Genomic DNA, 25,101 nt, shown 5'->3' with positions numbered 1-25,101 from the left:
AATTTTCTTTTTTTATGTTTTGGTGGAAAGTACTACAAAGCAAAAATTTAATTCCTTTAATCCAGGTAATATTGTATATTGGTGTTGATGTGTTCTAGGATGAACATTTTATTTCATTAATTTCATTATTTCTGCATGATAGTACTGGTTGATCATTTTGCAGAATAACACAAAGGGGTTAATCAGTTCAGTTCAGTTGCTCAGTCGTGTCCGACTCTTTGCGGCCCCATGAATCGCAGCACTCCAGGCCTCTCTGTCCATCACCAACTCCCAAAGTTCACTCAAACTCATGTCCATCGAGTCGGTGATGCCATCCAGCCATCTCATCCTCTGTCGTCCCCTTCTCCTCCTGCCCCCAATCCCTCCCAGTATTAGGGTCTTTTCCAATGAGTCAACTCTTCACATGAGCTGGCCAAAGTATTGGAGTCTCAGCCTCAGCATCAGTCCTTCCAATGAACACCCAGCACTGGTCTCCTTTAGGATGGACTGGTTGGATCTCCTTGCAGTCCAAGGGACTCTCAAGAGTCTTCTCCAACACCACAGTTCAAAAGCATCAATTCTTCAGCGCTCAGCTTTCTTCACAATCCAACTCTCACATCCATACATGACCACTGGAAAAACCATAGCCTTGAGTTGAGGACCTTTGTTGGCAAAGTAATATCTCTGCTTTTGAATATGCTATCTAGGTTGGTCATAACTTTCCTTCCAAGGAATAAGCGTCTTTTAATTTCATGGCTGCAATCACCATCTGCAGTGATTTTGGAGCCCAAAAAATAAAGTCTGACACTGTTTCCACTGTTTCCCCATCTATTTCCCATGAAGTGATGGGACCAGATGCCATGATCTTAGTTTTCTGAATGTTGAGCTTTAAGCCAACTTTTTCACTCTCCTCTTTCACTTTCATCAAGAGGCTTTTTAGTTCCTCTTCACTTTCTGTCATAAGGGTGGTGTCATCTGCATATCTGAGGTTATTGATATTTCTCCCGGCAATCTTGATTCCAGCTTGTGCTTCTTCCAGCCCAGCGTTTCTCATGATGTACTCTGCATAGAAGTTGAATAAGCAGGGTGACAATATACAGCCTTGATGTACTCCTTTTCCTATTTGGAACCAGTCTGTTGTTCCATGTCCAGTTCTAACTGTTGCTTCCTGACCTGCATATAGGTTTCTCAAGAGGCAGGTCAGGTGGTCTAGTATTCCCATCTCTTTCAGAATTTTAGTACTTTGCACATTGAATAGGTACCTGTTCTCATGGTGACTCTCTGTCTACTGTCATTCATTCTTTCTAGTTATATGCTATTCATCTGCTATTATGGGCTGGCTCTGGGGTGTAGCAGTGAACTAGCCAGAGTCTCTGCCCTCTTGGAGCCCACATCACAGGGACAGATACACCTATAAACAAATAACATAGATTCAGGTTGTGTTGAGTGCCATAAGGAAAATAAAGTAGTGTAAAGAAAGTAGTGTAAAGTAGTGTAAGAAAGTAGTGTAAAGTAGTGTAAGAAAGTAGTGTAAAGAAAATAAAGTAGTGAAAAGAGAATGACTTTGGGAGGAAACTTTTAGTTAAGGTGTTGCAGCAAAGATGACTCTGGTGACATTTGAGCTGAGGACATAATCAGAAAAGATCTAGAGAAAAATGTTCTAGAAAGAGGGACTAGTAGGTATAGAAGTCCTGGGATGGAATGAAGTTGGTACATATAAGAGATGGAGAGAAGGGCAGAGAGTAAAGGAGAGAGTAGAAGCAGGTAAAGTAGGAATGTAGGCTGGGATCAGACCACGGGGTGTGTAAGTCGGTGGGGAGAGGGGAGGCTTGTAAGTCATGGTCAGAGATTTGGAGTTTATTCTCACTGCAGTGGCCAGTGTGGATGGACTTGAGGCAGAAGAGGCATTTGATCTAAATTTTGTATTGAGAGGTTCGTTCTGCATGTGTGGAGCATGGGTTGTATGGGCACAAATGGAAAAGTCACACAGGCATGCTGGAATTGAATCTGGCAGCCCTTAATCAGGGACGAATGAAGAAATTGCTTGGTCTAGAGGGAAATAGGGGACTCCCCTGTTCATAAAAATGGAGTTAGTGAAATTCCTCCTAATTACTATTTTTTTTTGACTCTTCCTCACTTAGGCTGAAATTTCTCTTGAGATTTATACATTGGTCTTCTAAGTACCCCACAAATTCATTTCCTTTAAAGCTATCTTGCAGCCACCTAAATGTTCAACAGTAGAAGAAAGGTAACATTTACTCAGTGGAATGCTTGACTTACTATCTAGGAGCATGCTGCTGCTTCTGCTAAGTCTCTTCAGTCGTGTCCAACTCTGTGCGACCCCATGGACGGCAGCCCACCAGGCTCCCCCATCCCTGGGATTCTCCAGGCAAGAACATTGGAGTGGGTTGCCATTTCCTTCTCCAATGCATGAAAGTGAAAAGTGAAAGTGAAGTTGCTCAGTCGTGTCCGACCCTCAGTAACCCCATGGACTGCAGCCTACCAGGCTCCTCCGTCCATGGGATTTTCCATGCAAGAGTACTGGAGTGGGGTGCCATTGCCTTCTCCGATCTAGGAACATAGAATGATATTTTTGTTGTAATGAAACTTGAAGAAAAGATGTAGGTTTGTGAAAACACTTGATTTTGATGATAAAAAAAGTGCACGTAAGAAAAAGTCAGCAAAGAAATATACCAAAACTGTGATGATTCTTTCGAACAGTGGATTATGCTAGGGTGACCAGAAATAACTTACCATTTAAACCACAACGCTTTTGAGCACTCTTAAAATGTGTGTGTATGTGTGTGTGTGCTATTAATAATTAGAGTGACCCATATAAGCCAGTACTGATTTGACTAACCCAGGCCATATGGTCATCCTAAGTATGGATGGTAATTTTACTTCTCTGTTTTTCAAATTTCCTGAATTATACCACTTTAAATTTAATTTGAACTAAAAAATGAAAAATAGTTCTTTTGCTTTAGAATATTTACTTTCAGAGGTCAGAGAGCATTTCTTTGGTCTCTCTTACTTAGTCTGTCCTCCTGACCATGGGGAAGGACCATCTTGGTCTCTTTCAAGCTGGGAGGCTTTGATGCTGTGATCATTTTTCCCCCTGAGATTTTCAGAAAAGAAGGAACTATAATAGCACTTGCAGATTCCAAGATGACCTTTTCCTGTGATTGATGGATTATGACCCCAGTAGGCTCAAAAATGACCCTAGGACTTGTTTGGATTATTTGGCAGACCTGGTCTTCTTTTTTTTTTTTTTTTTAATTTCCCCAAACAGTTTTCAAATTAGAAGTTAGTTTGGGGGATCTGCCTTTTAGTTTTTTCTACTAAAGTGTTCCTAATAGAAATTTGTATTTGACTGATTTGTGTATAACCTCATAGTAGTGAGGTGTAAGGGCTTCCCTGGTAGCTCAGCTGGTAAAGAATGTGTCTGCAATGCAGGAGACCCCGGTTCAATTCCTAGGTCAAGAAGATCCCCTGGAGGAAGGTATGGCAACTCACTCTGGTATTCTTGCCTGGAGAATCCCATGGACAGAGGAGCCTGGTGGGCTACAGTCCATGGGGTCGAAAATAATTGGACACAACTGAGTGACTAAGCACAGCACAGCACAATGTGGTAAAGGATGACAATGTATTGGACACTTACAGTACCAGGAAAAAAAATCAGAGAGGGATTTTTTAAAATAGGGTAATCTTTTCAAACTAAATATATATTAGAATCAGTGCCACAGCTTCCCTGGTGGCTCAGTGGTAAAGAATCTGCCTGCTAATATAGGAAACATGGGTTTGATTCCTGATCCAGGAAGATTCCACATGCCATGGAACAGCTAAGCCTGTGCTCCACAGCTCTTGAGACTGTGCTCTAGAGCCTGGGAACTGCAGCTACTGAAGCCTGCATGCCCTGGAGCCCGTGCTCCACAACAAGAAAAGCCACCACAGTGAGAAGCCCACACAGTTCAACTAGAGAGTAGCCCCTACTCTCTGCAACTAGAGAAAAGCCCATGCAGCAGTGAAGACTCAGCACAGCCAGAAATAAATAAATAAAATTATTTTAAATAATTAAAAAGAATCAATGCCAAGGGATCATGGCACTGATATGTATCTCCATGGAATATGGGGGAGGTTGTACTGTCTAGTTAATGGTAAAACCTTGAACGAATCAGTTATTCCTTTGCCTTTTCCACGTTCAGATGCAAGAAAACAAAATACCTTGGTTAAGAAAATGGTGAATGTGCTCCTCCAACTGTTCACTATCTTGTGGAGGAGGGAAGAACTTGATCAGACAAGACAGGCCAACGCCCTGGACCAGGTGATAGGAAGCCGCCTGTCTGGTCCCACCTTTCCCTGGAGTCCCACTTTCTACCACCTCTTGATCCCAGCCACAATGAGCCACTTCCTGTTCCTCAAAGTGATTTGTAACTTCTTGCTTCCCTGGGTAATCAGACCATTCCTCTCACCAGGAACCCGCCTCTGGCATCTCACCTCCATCATTAGGGCAACATGGACATGGCAGCAAGACCCCCTGGGCTCAAATCTCAATTCTTTTGCTTAGTAGCTGTATGACCTTTGACAAATTACTTGCTACCTTCTTGGTACTTAGTTTTCTTAAGTCTAAAATGGCGCTAATATTCACATCTACCTCATAGAATTTTTTATGAGGATACATGTAAAGTGCTTAGTACAGTAACTGTTGGCAGAAGGACTCTCTGGGTGTTGATTATTATCATTATCTTTTGAAGTCTGGCCCTTCCTTTAAGCCTATGCCCATTAACCAACATGGGATTTAGGGATGCAGACCTAGGTTTGAGTCTGAGCCCTGCCCCTGTGTGTTGGATGGCCTTGGGTGATTATCTTTCAGTAACTTCTTTGAATGTCGATTTCCCCATCTGGAGCACAGTATGTCACATGGTTTCTGGGTGAGTCATGTGTGAAGCATGTACGAAGTGCCCGGTTTCATCCTTGACACCTGGAAGACAATCTCTATATTTTCCATCCCTCCCCCGCTATAGCACTATGTCACCTGATACCTTGTACCTGCTTGGTTGCATTTCTTCCACTAGATTATATCTTTTTAAGTTTTGTTTGTTTCTACACAGCATTAATTGATTCTTTTATTTGATTTCCTTACTCATCTGTTCACTCAGTCATTTTCTTTATTTATGCATTCTCTTTCATTTGTTCAAAAATCATTTATAAGCACTTGCTAAGGGTGACCGGCCCGGGAATCTACCATTGTTCCAGCTCGAGTCCAGGAGAGAAGTGTCGAGAGCCTGAATCAGGCTGGAGACATTGGAGGCTGCGAGCAGGGAATGGGCTTAGGTGGCATTTAGAGAGAGAGGATGGTCAGGGCTTGTTGACCAGCTGGATTTGTAAAGTAAGGGAAAGGAAGCAATCAAAGATGGTCTCTGGGATTCTTGCTTGAGTCAGTGTGTGGATACTGACACCATTAACTAAGCTGGATGGCATAGGAGGAGGGAGAACCGGCTGTATTCTGGGGGCGGGCAGGAAGAGGTGGCATGCGACAGCCAGCCTGGATGGGACACGGTCAGTTTGAGGTGCCTGAAAGATGTCTGGATGGGGGTGTGCACAAGGAGGCTCTGACTGTGGCCTCCTTTGGGTGTGAGATGGGGGTGGTGGCTGAGACAGAGAACGAGTGTGGGGCAGCAGAGATGAGGCCGTGGTAACCCTTTGGGAATTGTGCTGATTAAAGCGGAAGGTGAGTGTGAGTCTGTGGCTTCTGCTGGGAAACCAAGCGTAGTGCCTCACCACGAAAATTGCTCAGATGCCCCACCAAGCACAGGCCATTCGCCATCTGCAAGTTAAGACCAGCCTCTGGTGTCAGTGTGGAGGTGGGGAGAAGAACACCCTCTTCCCCACCAGGACCTCACTCATCACCTGCTGGGCCTGAGCTACCATGAGTTTCTGTCTTCTGCCCCTGCAGCATGTCTTACAGAACCCTTCTCTTTAAAAAAAAAAAACAAAAAAAAACACCTTTATTTATTTTTTAAAATGCATTTATTTATTTTGGCTATACTCTGCAGCATGTGGGATCTTAATTCCTTGATTAGGGATTAAATATGTGCACCCTGCATTGGGAGCGCAGACCACCAAGAAGTCTTGAACCTTTCTTGAATAGATAGATGCTGTGGTCCTTTTCTCCTAGCAGCCGTGGGTCAATGCTTGCTCTCTTGTCCAGTTGGATATGCACAACGGAGGAAGCACACCAACAACCACTTCCTCTCATACCCCCTTCTGCTGCTGCTCTGTGCCTGGGCCACCTCCACCTGTGGGCTGTACCACGTCAGTAGCCTCCCAACAGACCTCCCTGCTTCTGCTCTGGCCCCTGATAGTCTGTAAGTCAGATTATGTCTCGCACCTGCTAGAAATGCCCGCAGGGTATCCAGATTCTTCACTAAGGTCCACAGGGCACCTGCCTTCCTTTCTGAGCCCGTTTCTGTCTTCCACCAACTCCATCCCCATGGCTTCCTTGGCTCCAGGTAAGCCAGGCTTGTTCTGCCTTGGGACTTCGGCACAAGACGATTGCTGCTCCTGGAGTGTTTAAAAATTGAAGTACAGTTGATGTACAATATTATATGTTAAAAGTATACAATGTAGATTCACAATTTTTAAAAGTTATGCTCCATTTATAGTTATTATAAAACATTGATTATATTGCCTATGTTGTACAATATGTCCTTGTGGCTTATTTATTTTGTACCTAATAGTTTGTACCTCTGAATCCTCTACTCCTGTCCTGACCTTCTCCCTTTCCTCTCTCTAGTGGTAACCATTAATTTGTTCTCTATATCTTTGATTCTGTTTCTTTTTTGTTATTTTCACCATGCTGTGCTAAGTCACTTCAGTTGACTCTGACTCTGCGACTCTGTGGACCGTAGCCCGCCAGGCTCCTCTGTCCGTGGGATTCACTAGGCAAGAATACTGGAGTGAGTTGCCATTTCCTTCTCCAGGGGATCTTCCTGACCCACGGGTTGAACCCATGTCTTATGTCTTCTGCGTTGGCAGGCAGGTTCTTTGCCGCTAGCGCCACCTGGGAAGTCTGTTATATTCACTGGTTTTGTATTTTTTAGATTCTGTGTATAAGTGATATCATACAGTATTTGTCTTTCTCTGTCTAGCTTATTTCACTAACATAATATCCTCTGAATCCATCCATGTTTTGCAAATGGCAAACTTTCATTCTTTTTTATGGATGAGCTGTCCATTTATTGGATAACTCTCCTTCTTCTCCCACTCTGATGTAAGTGAACCCAGGACGTGGTCATTGTCCCATCTCTGATGACCACTGCAGTACCGGGTCTTTCCTAGATTGATGGACTAGCCAGGCCTTCCCCTCTACACTGGGGTGAGAGGAACCTGAGCTTGCTTATTGGGGAAGGAGAAGGGACTAGTGAAAAGAAAGAAGCTGGAGTTATTAAGGACATGGGATAATTGAGGGACTGACGTATTGAACAAGATAGGGAAGATAAGATCATGAAGACAGGGAAGAGTTTTATGTTTTGTTTTTTTTTTTGAGACTAAGGGAAGTGGGTGAATTTATGGGTAGATTTCAAGGTAGCAGAAGACCAAGATGAAGAGTATAAACCTGATGGTCTTACTGTTTGATGAAGTGGGAGGTACAGTTATCAGATGACAGAGAAGTAGACCAGGAGGAGGAGGAGGCTGCTGGATGAGATATAATGATCTGAAGCTGCTGGATGAGTGGAGGGACTCCTGAACCCTGGAGGATCCCACCTAGGCTGGAACTCAGAACCTGGAGATGAAGCCTGTCACAGAAATGACTGGATTTTTCTTCTATAGTGAACAGGACAAGAGAGAAGTGGAGGAGACAGAGGCTATGCTGATCCGTGTTTGGGGGACTGGCAGATAAAAGGGGCTGTGTGTCAATGGAACAGGAAAATAAGGATGCCGGAGGGGAGAAAACTTGAATGGTAAGAAAGTGAAGTCCAGAGCAGGAATAAGAGGGTAGGATCAAAACTTCTGGTGGCTTTCCATTCAAGTGGAAGAGCAAATTGTATGACAATGAGAAAGTGAGAAAAGGAAGGGTTGGCTGTGGTGATCAGAGAGACTTTTGGTGTTCTATTTCAAAGAACAGTTCCTGGTTGGGATGTGGCCACATGATTGACAAATTATTGATAAACAAAGGATTAGGTTACAGGAATGAAGAGGAACAGGCTAATAAGGTGAGACCAGGGCCCGTTAGGTCATACTTTGAATGAGGTCCTCCTTGGAGGCATCAGGAAACAGTGGCAGGGAACACACAGAGGAGGCCTCTAAAAATGTAGAGATGAGGAGCAGGAGTCTAGGGAGAAGGAAATGATGCTGGGAGGTGAGGAGAAGGGAGTTGGATCCCATGCCTAGGTTCTGGGTGCTTCTTGGCAGTTATTGTCTGGAGATGACAATGACCAGGGAAGTTTCGTTTCTCCTCATCTTGAGAAATGGGAGTGCTGAGGAAATGAGCAGCCTCAACCTGGGAGGGTTACAGGGAAGAGAGTGGAGAATCCAGGACTAAGCTAAGCTAAAGCTGCTGAGATAATGCAAGTGTGAGACATTTGCTGGCTTGAGACTGAGGGTTCCTGGGGCATGGTGGAAGACAGGGTTAGAGGAAGAGATGACAAAGGTGGGAGGGGGTCAGAACCAGGTAGGGATGAGGAAACCACAAGGGCTGGGAGAGATGATGCCTGGAGGGTCTTTCTCTTGGCAGATGTGGTTCGCAGGATGATTGACACTAGGGGTATGAATGAAGGGTTTTAGATAGTACTCTGCTTTTTTTTAATGGCTTTACTGTGATATCTGCATACTGTACAAGTTCCCAATTAAAATATACAATTCAGTGGTTTTAGTGTCTTCATAGATAGGTGCAGCCATCACCACAGTCAATTTTAGAATATTTTCATTACCTCATTTCATTGTCCTTTAGCTATCACCCTCTGTAACTCCAATCTCCCGTCTTTCACCCACTGTCCCCCACCCCAAGCCTTAAGCAACCCCAAATCTCTTTTCTGTCTTTATTAAGTTCTCTATTCTGGATTTTCATGTGAAAGGAAGTTGCATAATATGTGGACTTTTGTGCCTGGCTTCTTTTCACTTACCATGATGTTTCCAAGGTTTATCTCTGTTGTAGCTTGTGTCAGTATTTCATTCTTTTTTATTGTCAGATAGTATTCCATTGTATAGATACACCACACTTTGTTTACCCGTTTGCCCATTACTGGACATTTGGGTTGTTTACCCTTCTTTGCTATTATGAATAATGCTGATATTTATATACCAGTTTCTCTGTGGACATTTGTGTCATTTTCTTAAGTATATACCTAAAATGCAATTGCTGGGTCAAATGGTAACTCTGTTTAATTGTGTGAGGAAATACGAGTGTTTTCCTAAGGAGCTGTACCACTTTCTATTTCCACCAGCAATATATGACAGTTCCAATTTCTCCACATTCTTGCCAACATTTGTTATTATCTGACTTTTTTATTCTAGCCAGACTAATGGAAATGAAGTGGTATCTCACTGTGGTTTTGATTTCCTTTCCCCAGTGATTAATGACATATAGCATCTTTTCATGTATTTGTTGTCCATTTGTATCTCTTCCTTGGAGGAATATCTATTCAGGATCCTTTGCCCATTTTTGAAGTAAGTCTTTTTAGTTTTTTTTTTACAGTTTTGTTGAGGTTGACAAATTTTTAAAATGTACAATACGGTGATATATGTATACATTGTGAAAGGACTTCCCCATTGAGTTAATTAACACACCCATCATCTCACTTATTTACCTTTTATTTTTTGGTGAGAACATATAAATTCTATTCTCTTAGAAAATTTCATTTATACAATGCCTGTTTTACTTTAGATCCTTAAGTCTTTTTATTACTGAGTTGTAAGAGTTCTTTATATATTCTGAATACAAGTTCCTTATCAGATAAATGATGTGCAGATATTTTTTCATTCTGTGCTTTGACTTTCACTTTCTTGATGGTATCCTTTGAAGCACAAAACTTTAATTTTCATGAAGTCTGTTTTTTTCTTTTGTTGCTCATACTTTTGGTATTATATCTAAGAATCCTTTGCTAAATCTGAGGCCATGAATATTTACCTGTTTTTTGTCCCAAGAGTTCATAGTTTTTGCTCTTGACATTTAGGTCTCTGGTCCATTTTGAGTTAGCTTTTATATATAGTATAATGTAGGGGTCCAACTCGGAGAAGGCAGTGGCACCCCACTCCAGTACTCTTGCCTGGAAAATCCATGGACAGAGGAGCCTGGTGGGCTGCAGTCCATGGGGTCGCTAAGAGTTGGACACGACTGAGCGACTTCACTTTCACTTTTCACTTTCATGCATTGAAGAAGGAAATGGCAACCCACTCCAGTGTTCTTGCCTGGAGAATCCTAGGGATGGGGGAGCCTGGTGGGCTGCCGTCTATGGGGTCACACAGAGTCGGACACGACTGAAGCGACTTAGCAGCAGCAGCAGGGGTACAACTTAATTCTTGGCTAGCCTCTTGTTCCAGGAGTATTTATGAAAAAGGCTGTTTTTTCCCCATTGAATGATTTTGGCACCCTTGATGTAATCAGTTGATCATAGAGGTATGGGTTTATTTCTGGACTCTCAGCTCTATTCCGTAGATCTATTTGTTAATCCTTGTGCCAGTCCCACACTGCTTGAGTACTATTACTTTGTAACAGTTTTGAAATCAGGAAATAAGAGTCCTCCTACTTTTTTCTTCTTTTTCAGGGTTGTTTTGACTGTTCTGGGTTCCTTGCAACTAGATAGGAATTTTAGAATTGCTTTGTCAGTTTTTAACCAAGAATTCATCTGGGATTCTGATATAGATTGTACTAAATTTGTCAAATAGTTTGGGGGAGAGTTGACATATTAATAATACAAAGTTTTCCAATCCATGAACATGGGATGTTTTTCCATTTATTTAGATCTTTAATTTCTTTGAATAGTGTGTTGAGTTTTCAGACTGTGTTTTGCACTTTTGATGCATTTAATCCTAGGCATTTTATTCTTTTTTAAAAAAACGTATTTATTTATTTATTTGCCTGTGCTAGGTCTTAGTTGCAGCACAAAGGATCCCAGGTCCTCTGCGTTGGGGAGTGCAGAGTCTTAGCCACTGGACTACCAGATATTTTTTCTTTTGATGCTCCCCATCAGGTAGTATTTTGATGGGAAGTCCTCATATCAAGTGAAGGGGTAGAGTGAGTGGAGAGTTGAAAAAATGCCTCTCCAATTGTTGACAGGAGAAAAGAGCAGGGCATTTTCTGTGGTTCTTCAGGAGGCTGTGTGCTTAGGTCTTTCGTGGTCTTGTGGCAGGGCGCTGAGGGATACATCAGCCTGGAAAGAACTCCATATAACCAAGAGCACGTGGTTTTGTGCTGTGGGGGATGGGAATGAGTAGGTGAAGATTGATTGCTCTTGGTTACTAGAAATGCAATCCAATTGGACTAACTCACATTAAATATTTAAATTACTAATATCCCTCCCCCAACTTCTCAGATTTATCAGCTTTTTCTACAAGGGGAAAATGAATAGCCCAGATGAATCACTAATTAGGAGAAACTTAGTAGCATTAAAGAGGAAGGAGACTGTTCGGGAAGTGTGAAAAATATTTTCAGATTTGATCTCGAAAGTTAGGGTTGTTTTGAGGAGAGAGGATGTCACAGCACAAGTTTAGAAGTCCAGTCTTACCTACTTGTCTGCTCTAGTGGTCACCTCCTCTCTCCTTCATCTGCTTTTTACGACTTTCCCCCTTGAACTCTGTTTATCCTGATTGTATTTTGCTATCCCCCAGTGACTCTCCTTAGCATGTGTATGAAGGGAAGGAGAGGTCATGCACATGCTTGTGTTTGGAACATCCGTAAGTCGAAGGTAGCACTTACCCTAAAGGTCTGCAAAATAGTTGTGAGGCTAAAATGTTTTATGTATATATATTTTTTCTTGTTTCTGGATTTCAGACCATAAATTTAGCCTAGCGTCATACTTATGACCATAAATGGAACCCATTGTAGAGATTATGTCTTAGAGATTAGCAATTTAGTATTTCATTATTTTATGTATTACGAACCAGTAATTTTTTTTAGACTGCTCATTCTCTTTAGACTCATTAGAAAAGACTCTGATGCTGGGAAAGATTGAGGGCAGAAGGAGAAGAGGGTGACAGAGGATGAGATGGTTGGATGGCATCACCAATTCAATGGGCATGAGTTTGAGTAAGCTCTGGGAGATGGTGAAGGACAGGGAAGCCTAGCGTGGTGCAGTTCATGGGGTTTCAAAGAGTTGGACATGACTTAGCGACTGAACTACAGCAACCGTCTTTAATATATTTGTGAGTATTTGCGTGATAAATGCTGGGAAAATTTAATGGTAATTTTGTCTTTCCAGACAAAAAAAATGATAATTTTTGTCTTTAACTGAATTTCATATTTCATCTTATTTTTCCATTTGAGTTTTGCCTTTATAAAGCTCTAAGATCAGACTGAGCAAGAGCAATGTGCGTCTGGTTTACGGATGGTTCTGCACACCTTGCTGGCCCTCCTCAAAAGTGCATGGACGCCCCACTTCTGTCCATTTTCATGTTTTGGTGCAGCTCTTTTTTCTTTTTTGTTGAGCTCTTTTGGTTGCATGAATTGGTATCTCCCTCAAGCTCGAGCAAGAGGTTGTTTATAGTAAGGATGCTGTGCGTGGGAACCGGAGACCCTGGGCACTTAAGCCCCTGGGGAAGTAAGACCTCTGAGTTATGGTGCCGGCGCAGGCAGCCGTGTGCACATCAGCAGCTGAAGTTGGCTTCTGCAACCCAGCTTTTCTGGTGACCAGTTTCTTTAATATCTCAAGAGATCTTTTATCTACATCATGACTTCTGTTTAAGTATAAGCTCTGGTCTGCAGAACTCCAGTTAAAGCACTGTTATCTCTCCATTTTCTCACCATCATTTCCTAGCTTCAGGACCCAGAGAGCTGCCAAGTCTTGGTGTTTCCTACTCCAGATGCTGAGAGGAAGCTGGTGCCAGCCCTCTCTGCTTTCCACTCCAGGCCACGCCTCTGGCACCTGGCTAACCTAGGGATGGGCTTCTCCGGAGTCTGATGCCCATCCCTGATGCTGTTTTCTGTGTCTGAGGAGGGCCCCCCAGGTGATAGAAAACAGGGTACCTGTAGAGCCGCCCCCTACAGCAAGACCTTGGCCAAGAACTTCCCCCAGAGGAAGGGAGAACTGTGCCCTCCACCCTGCAGTCCCCACCACAGACTTGCAAAGGACATAGGTTTCAACGAGAGTTGCTCTGGGAAAAACTGGCACTAAATTAAACCTTGAATTTTAAATAATCCCACTGATGGTATATCCTTAAATAGATGAAAATAAGAAGTTAGTGATTTAAAAAAAAAAATTTGAATAGAAAGCTTGTTGAACGTTGTAGGAGGAAATGAAACAAACACAGAAAGTGAAATTAACTGAGCTGCCCCACCCCAAAGGGGGAATAATAAAAGTCATTGAATACATTGTTTTATTTTCTTTTTAAAAGTGTATAATGTCCTTTTATCCCCCCACTTTATTGATGTGAATTGTGTTATGAAGGTAGCATCTCTTCCTACATTTGAATCTGCTATTTATTTAACATGAAGTAAAAACTTCTATAGTTTGTGTTTGAGTCATCATTTCTTCTGTAGAATAACAAAATTGCAACCAAGTATTGATAGATTTTACAGATCTAATTTGCATGTTGAACGATTCATGAATCTGTCAGCATTCCATCTAGTAAGCAGAGAGGAGCTCCAGAGGCCTGCAGAGAGGGAGAGGTTTTCAAAGCAAGACAAAGAAGCCATAAACAAACAAAAGGATTATTTCTAGTTTAGGTAACCTCCCTGGGGGGACAGAAGGGGATTACCTCATCTTCCTTTGGGGGATCAAAAGAGTGACCTCATTGGGCTGACTAGAAAATTACACACTGATTAGGATTGCAGTCTTGGGAAAGGTTGTAATGGCAGTGCATGCTGAGTCTCTTCAGTCGTGTCAGACTCTTTTCAACGCCATGGACTGTACCCCACCAGGCTCCTTTGTCCATGGGATTCTCCAGGCAAGAATACTGAAGTGAGTTGCCATTTACTCCTTCAGGGGATCTTCCCGACCCAGGGATCAAACCTGAGTCTTCTGTGTCTCCTGCATTGGCAGGCGGGTTTTTTACCACTAGCACCACCTGGGCAGCCTTGTAATGGCAGACTAGTTACGAATTAAGTCTTGGTTTGAGCACAAGTAACTCCATGTTGGGCCTGTCATCTCTTTTTTTTAACACTTCTGATAAAATTATAGAATTTTTAAATGTTTGCATTAGCTACAAATTTAGAATCATTCTACAACTGCTCAGCAAGTTAGTTTTTAGAAATTTAAATCAAAATTCTATAAGTAAAATAGCAATTAAAGATGTACTCTTGTACAAGAAAATAACAAAAGATGTTAACCTAAAACCAGAAATTAATCTTTTGATTTAGTATTACAAGTTTGTTTAATTCATAAAAAGGATTTATCTAGGATTCTTTCAAATAAAAATACATGCATTAAAAAAAAGAATTATGGTGTTTATTTTTAAATGACTATTACTTCATAAAGTGTAAAATTATGGAAAAATTCAAACAATATGGAAGTGTATCAGTGGAAAATAAAGCTCTTTGCCCCCTAACCCCACCCCTATCCCACTATCCAGGTTTAAAATATTAAAGCTTGACCATGTGTTCTCTGTGATGTTTTGGAGCAGGTTTAAACTTCTTACTACTACTACTACTACAAAGTCGCTTCAGTCGTGTCCGACTCTGTGGGACCCCATAGACGGCAGCCCACCAGGCTCCCCCGTCCCTGGGATTCTCCAGGCAAGAACACTGGAGTGGGTTGCCATTTCCTTCTCCAATGCATGAAAGTGAAAAGTGAAAATGAAGTTGCTCAGTCGTGTCCGACTCTTAGCGACCCCATGGACTGCAGCCTACCAGGCTCCTCTGTCCATGGGATTTTCCAGGCAAGAGTGCTGGAGTGGGTTGCCATTGCCTTCCTATTTTTACAGTTTGACTTGGTCTTTAGCATCTCAGGGTAGCCAGTGCCCCATGGGAATTGCAGAGTCCCTCTGCCTTGGCTGGGAGAGGTTGGAAAACTCAAGCCCTTTGGAGAGAATTAAATTAAGACCCAAACCATTTGTCTACATCACACAGTTATGAAGGCAGTCTTGGGCAATGAGAAGACAAGGGTTGGGAAGTGGACTTGCCGTCTCTCCCTTCCTTTGTGACCTGGGGCAACTTAATCCCTCCCTCTGTTTTCTTAACCTGTGAAGTGTGTGCTTAGTCACTCATCCAAGTGCAACTCTATGTGACCCCATGGACTGTAGCCCACCAGACTCCTCTGTCCATGGAATTCTCCAGGCAAGAATTTTGAAGTGGATTGCGATTTCCCTCTCCAGGGGAATCTTCCCAACCCAGGTCTCCTTCATTGCAGGCAGATTCTTTACTGTCTGAGCCACCAGGGAAGCCCTGTAAAGTAAGGACATTTAAATCTCTTTCACAGGATGGTTGTGAAGTTTACACAAGGAAACACAGAATGCTTTGTTGGAGAAATTCAGCCAGTTGGGGATACAGAGAATATACAAAGGTTGTGATGCAAGTGAGGTTAATGCCAGCAGGGAATCGCGTAACTCACTGAGTAATGGGGGCCAAGAGCTGGGGCAAGAGCTGATAGGTGATTTCTGGGCAGCATCGTGGAAGAGGAGTGGGACTTGGCAGGAGGATCTGGAAGGGGTCAAGAACCCACCCAATCATTGTTTCAGCCAAATCCCCAGATGGATGCAACCCATGGCCTACTTCTCCGGTGATGCAGAGATTCCTTCAATAACCAGGACTCTTTGAGCTGCTCCTCCTTCCACCCTCTGCCCCTTTGCTCATCCCAGTCCCTCTGCCTAAAATGCCTTTTTCCTGTTGCCTTCTGGGCTAAATCATGCCACTGTTTAGGCCTCAGCTTAAGTACTTTCTCAGTAACACTTTCCCAGGTGACATTCGTGCACCTCCCTATTTAGGTTTGCTCACCTCCTGCAGGACCTCTTTCCTCTGCCTGCTTTGGGTTCTCTCCTCCCCAACACCACGTGGGACTGGAGGCCAGAGCTGGTGTTCTTGCTTCCTCATATTCCCTAGGGTTCCAGGGACGTTGTTAGAGATTCAGGAAATACTTGTGGATGATAATCATCTGGAAAAATGAGGTCAGACGTACTTTGTCCAAATAAAGGCAGATTCTGACCTTGCAGTCATAGCCACCTTTCCATTGTCAGGTGCCTGTCTGTAGTCAGGGGATTTAATATTTTTGGGGGGTGCGGGAAGGGGCAGGGAATAGGTGTTCACTCCAATGAGCTGTTGTAATAAATGAGGGTTTGAGGACCAATAGACAATCCTAGGGACAGAGGGTCTGGAATCAGCCGATAGGCTGCCTGCATCGACTGTGGGTCAGAGTCAAGGTTCCAACCTTTGTCCTTCTTGAGGCCACACCATCTCTTATCTGAATTCTGGAGTAGTTTAGATGTCAAAGGAATGGGCTGGTGATAGTGATACTGGGTTGATAGTGAAACCATCAGGGCCGCTCTCAGTGGTGGATCTCTGGGTATCTTTTCATCCTCTCCATCTCAGTGCTAACCAGCATGCCCTGCTGTGCCTCATGGCCCCTCTGCTCCCTGACATCTCCAGCGCCTTCTGATTTTCCCAAGATTTCGACTCTGGCCTGACTCTGCCTGATCTTCAGTTCGAAGGCCTGTCGTCATCCAGCTGCCTTGGTCTCGCCATGTCCCAAACGCCCAATTGTTTGGGTGGACCGAATGAAGGTGGACCGATCTTCATTCTGGTGTAGTCTGCAGGGGCTGGGGTCTGGGAGGAGCACAGGTACACTTTTCAGCGACCCAGAGGGCAGGTTCTCAGTGAGAGTTTGGGCGGGAGGCCCTGAGGGGCCTATCTACTTCTGTATGGAGGTTCCAAATCACCAAGTGTTGTATCTTATTTTTCAGATTGATCGTGTTCTGTGTTGAAGATGTTTCCAGAACAGCAGAAAGAGGTATGTCTTAAGAAATCAGAAAATAACCTGCTTTGACTCACTGCAGGTTGGATCTTCGTTCTCTAACCATAAATCTGTAGAGGAAAGTCAAGATACCATAGGGCATCATAGAAGGGGGCTAATGAGAACAAAGCATTTGTCTTCCTGCATCCACACCCCCTCTCCCCAGCATCGCTGCAGCCATCTTGGCCCTTATTCTTTGGTTCCAGTGGCTGCACTTTCTCTCTGCTCACTCCCATCCACTGTTTCTGAAAGTATCGTTGTCCATGACTCAGAATTCTCCCCGGCTCTGCTCCCTGCTTTGCTTTGAACAGTCTCCCTTTGGCCTACTGTCTCGGGTTTTCTGCTCTGTTACTTAATTCTGAATTCCCCCACCTTTGGTAACAACCCGGGGTGACTGTCTGCCACTAGTTTCAGTTTTGTCCTGCTTGTTGCCTCTTAGATCTCTGGGATTGGTTTCACATAATCTGGGGAAGGCTGTCCCTTCCCCATCCCAGCCTGGCCTCCCAGGCTTCCGACCCCAGCTTCCTGAGTTGCTCTCTGGCTGAGAGATGGGTAGGATGACCAGCACACCAGCCCTGGGTTGAGCGGTCTCCTTCGGAAGAACCTGTTTGTCTGCCCTGCTGATTGTAGTACTTATGTCATTATTAGGTGAGCTGAATGAAACTCAGTAGTTTCATTGGCCCTTTCCAGGTTCAATCACATGTGTACACACAACAGTTCCGTGTATACACACATGGTCGCCGACACAGTCAAACATGGCTGCATGGTCCTTATAGTTTGCTTTGCCCAAATGTAAAACCCTAAACAATCCATTTCAGAGAATCCTTCCAGAAAACTTCTTTGCTAGATCTCTCCTTCTTTCTTTCAGCCCCGTGTTTGAGTTTAGGGTCTCTTCAGTAGTCCAGCCCACTTCCACACTTGTAGTCCAGGCTGCCCCCTACCCCATTTTCAAAGTGTTTTTGTTTTTTAGCTTTTAAAAATTGGTATAACACGTGTAAATTGCAGTAAATGCATAAAATGCCCTTATCTTATGTATGCAGCTCAGTAGGCTTTCACTTATGTGTACAGCTGTGTAACCACCACTCAGATCAAGGTATGGATGCTTCCAGAACCCCAGAAGGTACCTTGTATCCCTTTCCAGTCAGTCTCCCTAACATCCTCACAGAGTGAGCTCCACACAATACCATGACCAGGGATGTTTTTTCCTTGTCCTCGTATTAAACAGTACTGGGACCAAGCTGCTTGCCTCAGGAAACACCTTCTCTGTAAAGCTGGCCAAACTGCAAGTCCTCACACTGCCATCACTTCCAGTAGTGATTTCAAGTTCAGGGGTTCCCCAGACCAGCTTCAGTTTTGATTATTCCACAAGAAAAACTCACAGAATTCACTGAGAGCAGTTACATTTGTGGTTATAGTTTATTACAGAGCAAGGATGCCAGTTAGGATCAGCTGAAGGGAGAGGTGCGGAGGGTCAGCCTGGGGCAGGGTCCAAATGCAGAGCTACGGGTGTGATGGTGGCTCTCCGCTGTATGGTAATGCCTAAGAGAAGCTCCCCGGGGCCTTTGGTGTCCAGAGATTTCTCTGAGGCTCATCCTGCCTGCTGGAGAAGACTCTCGAGAGTCCCTTGGACTGCAAGGAGATCAAACCAGGATATTCAGATATTGATCTCAATCCTAAAGGAGAGCAACCCTGAATATTCCTTGGAAGGACTGATGCTGAAGCTCCAATACTTTGGCCACCTGATTTGAAGAGCCAACTCATTGGAAAAGACCCTGATGCTGGGAAAGATTGAAGGCAGGAGAAGAAGAGGGCGGCAGAGGCTGAGATGGTTGGATAGTATCACTGACTTAATGGACATGAACTTGCACAAACTCTGAGAGATAGTGGAGGACAGGAAGGGCTGGCGTGCTACAGCCCATGGGGTCCCAGAGTCAGACACGACTTAGCGACTGAACAACAACAACACATCCTGCCTGCATGGCCAATCTTTAGTGTCCACTCCTCCTGGGATCAGGTCTTTAGTCTCCAGTTCCTCCAGAGGTCATAGCTCATACAGTGTGACCTTAAGCCTCCAACATAGTCACATTGTTAGACTGTCCTGTGGTCAAAGCCCAGGCAAACAAAGATACTCTTGTCAGTCAGGACATTCTGGGGGCCTAGAGATCACCTCCCAGTATTCAGAGGCAGAGGCCAGACCTCCCTTCAGGTAAGCTGAATGCTTCATTACACACCTGTATTGGCCTGAGCTCTGGGCAGGCTATGCCAAGGGAGCAGGGCTGTGCTGACAGCCAGCATTATTCCAAAGGCACATTTTAAAAATTGTTCTCTTGGGGGAAAAGCTACCCATGAAAGCAACAGAGACTTTTTTTCCAGTTAGAAGAAGCGTTTCTTTTTCTTTTTGACTTGGCTGGTTTAATCGCTTGATGTTAATTTTTAGTTCATTTCAGTTCATAGAAACTAGACACAAATTTTAACCGACTACATAAAGAAAGCATTTTATTGACCTTGTGAAAGTCCTTTATTATAAATAATTATGAAATATTATGACATTAAGGTTATATAACATTATAACCTTAATGTTATTATAACATTAATATTTCTCTGGTGGCTCAGTCAGTAAAGAGACCACTTGTAATGCAGGAGATGTGGGTTCAATCCCTGAGTCGGGAAGATTCCCTGGAGAAGGAAATGCAACCCACTTCAGTATTCTTGCCTGGAGAATCCCATGGACGGAGAAGCCTGGTGAGCTACAGTCCATGGGGTTACAAAGGGTTGGACATGACTGAGCACATAGCACACACAGAGTGTTAATGCAGCTGCATAACATTAAAGAATTTTAAACTGGAAAGTCCTGCAACTGAAAAGGAAAATACCCATAAGGAGAAAGAGGTATAATGCCTAGAAATTTACTTTGGCCTCTGTTAGCAAGAAACCAGCACAGCAAAGCGAGATTCTCAATGTGCCATAGCACATTCATGTTCATCACATATCAGTTCATTTTCTGCATGTGGTCAGAGTGACTTCCTGGCTTCTAACACATTGCTCTTAGAACAAAGTACAAATTCCTCAATGTGGTTTCTAAGGCCCCAGATGATCTTACCCTGGTTCTTTCCCCAGGCTCGTCTCCCACGCTTCCTCCACCCAGCGCCCATCTCACTCCTTATTTCAGGGACTTTGTTCTTGCCTGGAGAATCCCAGGGACAGCAGAGCCTGGTGGGCTGCCGTCTATGGGGTCGCACAGAGTTGGACACGACTGAAGCGGCTTAGCAGCAGCAGCAGCCCTGGGTTCCTACGCTTTCACAGATGTTTTTCCCACTGATTTCACACCTCTTTGGCTGGCTGACTCCTCCTTATTTTTCAGGCCTCAGGCTTATAAGTCAAGAAGAGGCTTTCCTCAAGCCTCAATTATCAAGGTATTTTTATCTCAGCACCTACCCAGCAGCACCCTGGAGTCAGTGCCAGTTAGCAGTGGAGGAGGTTTTGGTGGAGACTTTAAATATTCTAGTGGCTGGTGGCTGTTTAGTGGAAAAGAATTCAATTCCCCCACAACTGGGTGTGTAAGGGCTGAATGCAGTATCCCTAATTATTCTTGAATCCGGACCCAGGGGGCAGTGTGTGTATAAGCACTTGGCACTCAGTGCCCACAGGAGACGTTGCTAATTAATCATGAGGTTGGCACATGAATTGAGACCTAGTTACCATTCTTGTTCAAGATGCACACCGGGAAACTCCCTGGCAGTCCAGTGGTTTGAATTCCATGCTTTCACTGCTAGGGCCTGGGTTCAATCCCTGGTTGGGGAACTAAGATCCCACAAGCCATGCAGTGTGGCAAAAAAAAGAAAGTTTAAGATGCAGATGGCCCCGGGCTGACATCTTGGTTCCACCTAACTGGTAGTGCCAGCCTAGAAGTTTGGTAAATTTTTCTTTTAAAGATGGGGGGGTAGTGGGGAGTCAATTGCACTCTCTCGTTAAAATAGCTTTATTACTGCAATAAATCTAGAGAGAGGAGAGCAGGGAGGGAGAGGCTCCCTTGTTAGTTACACATGTTCCATTTGCACATTGGTTTGAATTCCCATGAGAGCAGTATCCGTGCTGATGGATCTTCCCCATAAAAAGGCCTTGGCACTGGGCCATTGTAAAATTAAAATGAATTCAGATTCATTCATGCATGCAGCTTTAATTTACAATTAAAATATTATGGTTACATATTTTAATAAGAATAATTAGATGGACCCAACTGAATCAACTCTTCTGTTTAATGAGACAGAACCCAGAACCCTTATGAAAAGGCAGGTGGCTGTGACAGGAAACACGTTTCAGACAGTGTCTTTTGTGGAGTCAGGCATTTTTGTTCTCTGTATATTTTAATGTCCAGAATGAACAGTTTGAGTTTTCTACATTACTAAGGCCCTTTGGCTCCAGCTACATGGAGCTCATTTTATGTGATATGTAAATAAGCAGTTTACAGTCTTTCATGGAGTCTGACATTCTAGCCCCTCCAAGAAACTGGGTTTGTTCCTCTGCTCAGGGCTTTCTTGGTTTAAGTGAGACAGTGTGTGTGACGTGTGTGTGTGACGTGACAGGAAGGGTGTGCTGAGACCTGTTTTGTGTGTGTGTGTGTGTGTGTGTGTATGTGTGTGTCTCCCCAGCTCTCCTGAATCATGATCGCTGAGTTCAACTTCTAGAGATTGATGCCTTTTGGATAAGAGTTTTTATTCCTTCAAAATGTACATTATTGGATATAAGGTCAGTTACCATTTATTAGGGCTTCACTGGTGGCTCAGATGGTAAAGAATCTGCCTGCAGTGCAGGTTCGTTCCCTAGTTGAGAAGATCCCCTGGAGAAGGGAATGGCTACCACTCCAGTATTCTTGCCTGGAGAATTCCATGGACAGAGGAGCCTCGGGCTACAGTGCGTGCCATCACAAAGAGTCGGACACAGCTGAGCGACTAACACATTGCACTTCACTTCACCATTCATTGACACTTGAGTGACAATAAATCCATTAGCTCTGTGGCAGGAGGTACGCTGAGCAGAGCAGAGCAGAACCAAAGTGGGTCTGGGAAAGTCCCAGGCCCTGTGAGGACCCAGCCACTCAGGCCCCTGCAGGGAGAGTTAGGAGGGAGGTGCTGCTATTTTGGATGCGTTGGCTCTGAGCTTGACACTTGGATGTCCAAGATACACTTAGACTGATGGTAACATTTTGGGCTTGCTCTAGGAAAGCATTTTTTAATGTTGATTTCTGATTGGAAACTGACTAAGCTGGAATCCACAAATAATATTAAGGAATATCCATAAGCAAGACCTCTACCTGGTGTCCTGTGATGCTGGGGACTTTTGAAGGGAAGCGACAAGACAAGTCATGACCCTTTCCCAATTGCCAGAAATCAATTTGTTTTCCCTTCCTCCTTTCCTCCTTACATATGTGATATGGTATAATAATCGGGGAAACTGGGTATATAGTTTCCACATATCCCATATAGGATATATGGGAATTCTCTGTTATCTTTGAACAGTTTTCCTGTATGTTTAAAACTGTACTAAAGTAAACAATTCATTTTAAAACAAATAACATTGAATTTTATGTGCTCACACATGAAGATTTCTAAAAGATTGTACAATGAATAAACCAAGGTATGAAGCAGTATTTACAGTGTGCTTCCATTTGCATTAAAAATTATATATTTCATGTATATATATATACAGGTGGCTTCCCGGGTGGCTCTGGTAGTAAAAAACCTGCCTGCCAGTGCAGGAGATGTAAGAGACTCAGATTCAATTCTGGGTTGGGAAGATCCCTTGGAGAAGGAAATGGCAACCCACTCCAGTATTCTTGCCTGGAGAATTCTATAGACACAGCAGCCTGGAGCTCTACAGTCCATGGGGTTGCAAAGAGTTGGACACAAGTGAGCACATCCATATATAGACACTGCTGCTGCTGCTGCTGCTGCTAAGTCGCTTTAGTCGTGTCCGACTCTGTGTGACCCCATAGACGGGTCCCCCGTCCCTGGGATTCTCCAGGCAAGAACACTGGAGTGGGTTGCCATTTCCTTCTCCAAAGCATGAAAGTGAAAAGTGAAAGTGAAATCGCTCAGTCGTGTCCGACTCTTAGTGACCCCATGGACTTCAGCCTACCAGGGTCCTCATCCATGGGATTTTCCAGGCAAGAGTACTGGAGTGGGGTGCCATTGCCTTCTCCGATATATAGACATATATATGCTATTTATGTATATAATATTATATGTATGTGCACATATATATATATGCTATATCCATATATATGCCAGTTATATATATATATATATATATATAATATTAAAAATAGATAAAAGTCCTAGATAGGTAGACAAGAAACTAGGAGTACAAATGGAGGGGGACTTCATTTTCATGGTGTTATCTGAATTTGCGATTGTATCTTCTCTCTCTAGTAACATAATATTTTATTTTTATAATAATGAAAAAAATTTATTTTCCAAAGGTAGATAAGTATTAGGATGTCATTGTGTTAGTGGTGTTAGTACCGGCTGAACTCATGGGTAGCTCTTCTAGATCCACATTTCTGACTTATTTTCACTTTCAGGCGCCATATGTGTCTCTTCGTAGAGCACTCCTCTTGAGATGAGTTCCATCCCTTTTTCTCTTCCTCTCTTGCTTCTCTTCTTTTACTGGTTTTAACTTTTCATTATAAAATTTAAACATATACAAAGTAGAAAAATATAATGAACCCTTATATGCTTAAGGGTTCAACAATTAACACATTATTAATTCAAGACCAAGCCCCACCCCCACCCATTTCCTTCCGCTACCACTTGGTGAATGATCTGAAATGAATTTTAGGCATAGTGTAATTTCATCTGTAAATATTTCAGTATGCATTTCTAACAACTGACCCTTCTTAGAAACACACCACATTATCACACCTTAAATAACTAACATTAACTCCTTTATACCATCAAATATTCAGTGTTCAAGTCTCCCTGATGATGTTGAAAAAAATTTTGTATATTTGGTTATCCTAATTCTGATGCAGATAAGGAATACACATGGCATTTGGTTAATGTATTGCTTAAAACCTCTTATTCTGCCCTTTTTCCCCCTTGTGCAATTTATTTGTTGAAGAAACTGCATCTTTTGACCTGTAGACATTTTCATATTCTGGATTTTGCTGATTTTTCGTGTTCTTGTGCTGTAGTTTAACACAGGTTGGCAATTATTTCTTGTTGTAAAAGGTGAGTCTTTTTCCACTCACTTTTCCTAATGTATTATGAGATGCAGAAAGGTAACTGTACTTAATTATGGACGCTGCTCATGTAGAGAAACTTGTAACATCACAAATTATTATAATTCATGTAAAAGGCAAAGCTCACCCACAGTTATTTATTCTGAAGTAATAAAAGCTTTCTTAAAAGTCATCATTCAAAACTGCCAGAGCGTGGCATTTAAACCTACTTCAAGCTATAAAGTGACAAGTAACATCCCTTGTAGTATGTCTTTTAGGTTATTTATTATAATTGTTATCAGGAAATAAAGGAAGGTTACTTGGTACATTTCTTCTGCCTTTCAAGCATGTTATTTGTAAAAGAATGTAGTTTGTGTGAAACGGGCTAAATTTTAGTTTTGAGATTATTATGTGGGAGTCCCAGCTAGAACCCTGGTGAATAAGGTGTTGGGTTAAATTCTGTTCTCTGCTGGCACTGAGCCAGGGCTCAACAGATTTTAACTGAATGAATGAGTCTTCCAGTTCAAATACGTGAACATATAAAATAGTATATACTTTGGAATAGGAAAAAAATGTTCTGAGAAAGGGAGTACAAAATGAAACAAGTTTTCATTTTTGTGATAGAAAATTCTCATCAAGGCTATAAAAAACTGAAACTCACTAGCACCTAACACCTTCTGCTTTGGGTCTTAGCTTTTGTCTGTATTCATCTTTTTGTAATCCGAATAAATGTTTTTTCAGTTAACACAGTTATGTTTACTGTATTATAAAGATTAAAGCTAGACTGCAGTGAAGATTTAAAAAGTA

At 43.0% G+C, this 25,101-nt stretch overlaps 1 protein-coding gene across 5 annotated transcripts in view; it reads left to right on the top strand.

Moving 5' to 3' along the window:
* Window positions 1–25,101, top strand: part of SNX10 (sorting nexin 10) — a 67,862-nt gene that overhangs the window by 20,800 nt on the left and 21,961 nt on the right. For all 5 annotated transcript variants that reach the window (XM_061414303.1, XM_061414308.1, XM_061414305.1 and 2 more), the window contains one exon: window positions 17,026–17,072. In XM_061414303.1, the coding sequence (XP_061270287.1) occupies window positions 17,049–17,072 (24 nt within the window). In that variant the 5' untranslated portion in view covers window positions 17,026–17,048. The remainder of the gene's footprint in view (window positions 1–17,025; window positions 17,073–25,101) is intronic.

This window comes from Bos javanicus, chromosome 4 (assembly GCF_032452875.1).
Source record: "Bos javanicus breed banteng chromosome 4, ARS-OSU_banteng_1.0, whole genome shotgun sequence".
Classification (NCBI taxonomy): Eukaryota; Metazoa; Chordata; class Mammalia; order Artiodactyla; family Bovidae; genus Bos; species Bos javanicus.
Note: the sequence above shows the minus strand (reverse complement) of the source record. Positions and strands in the feature narration are given on the sequence as shown.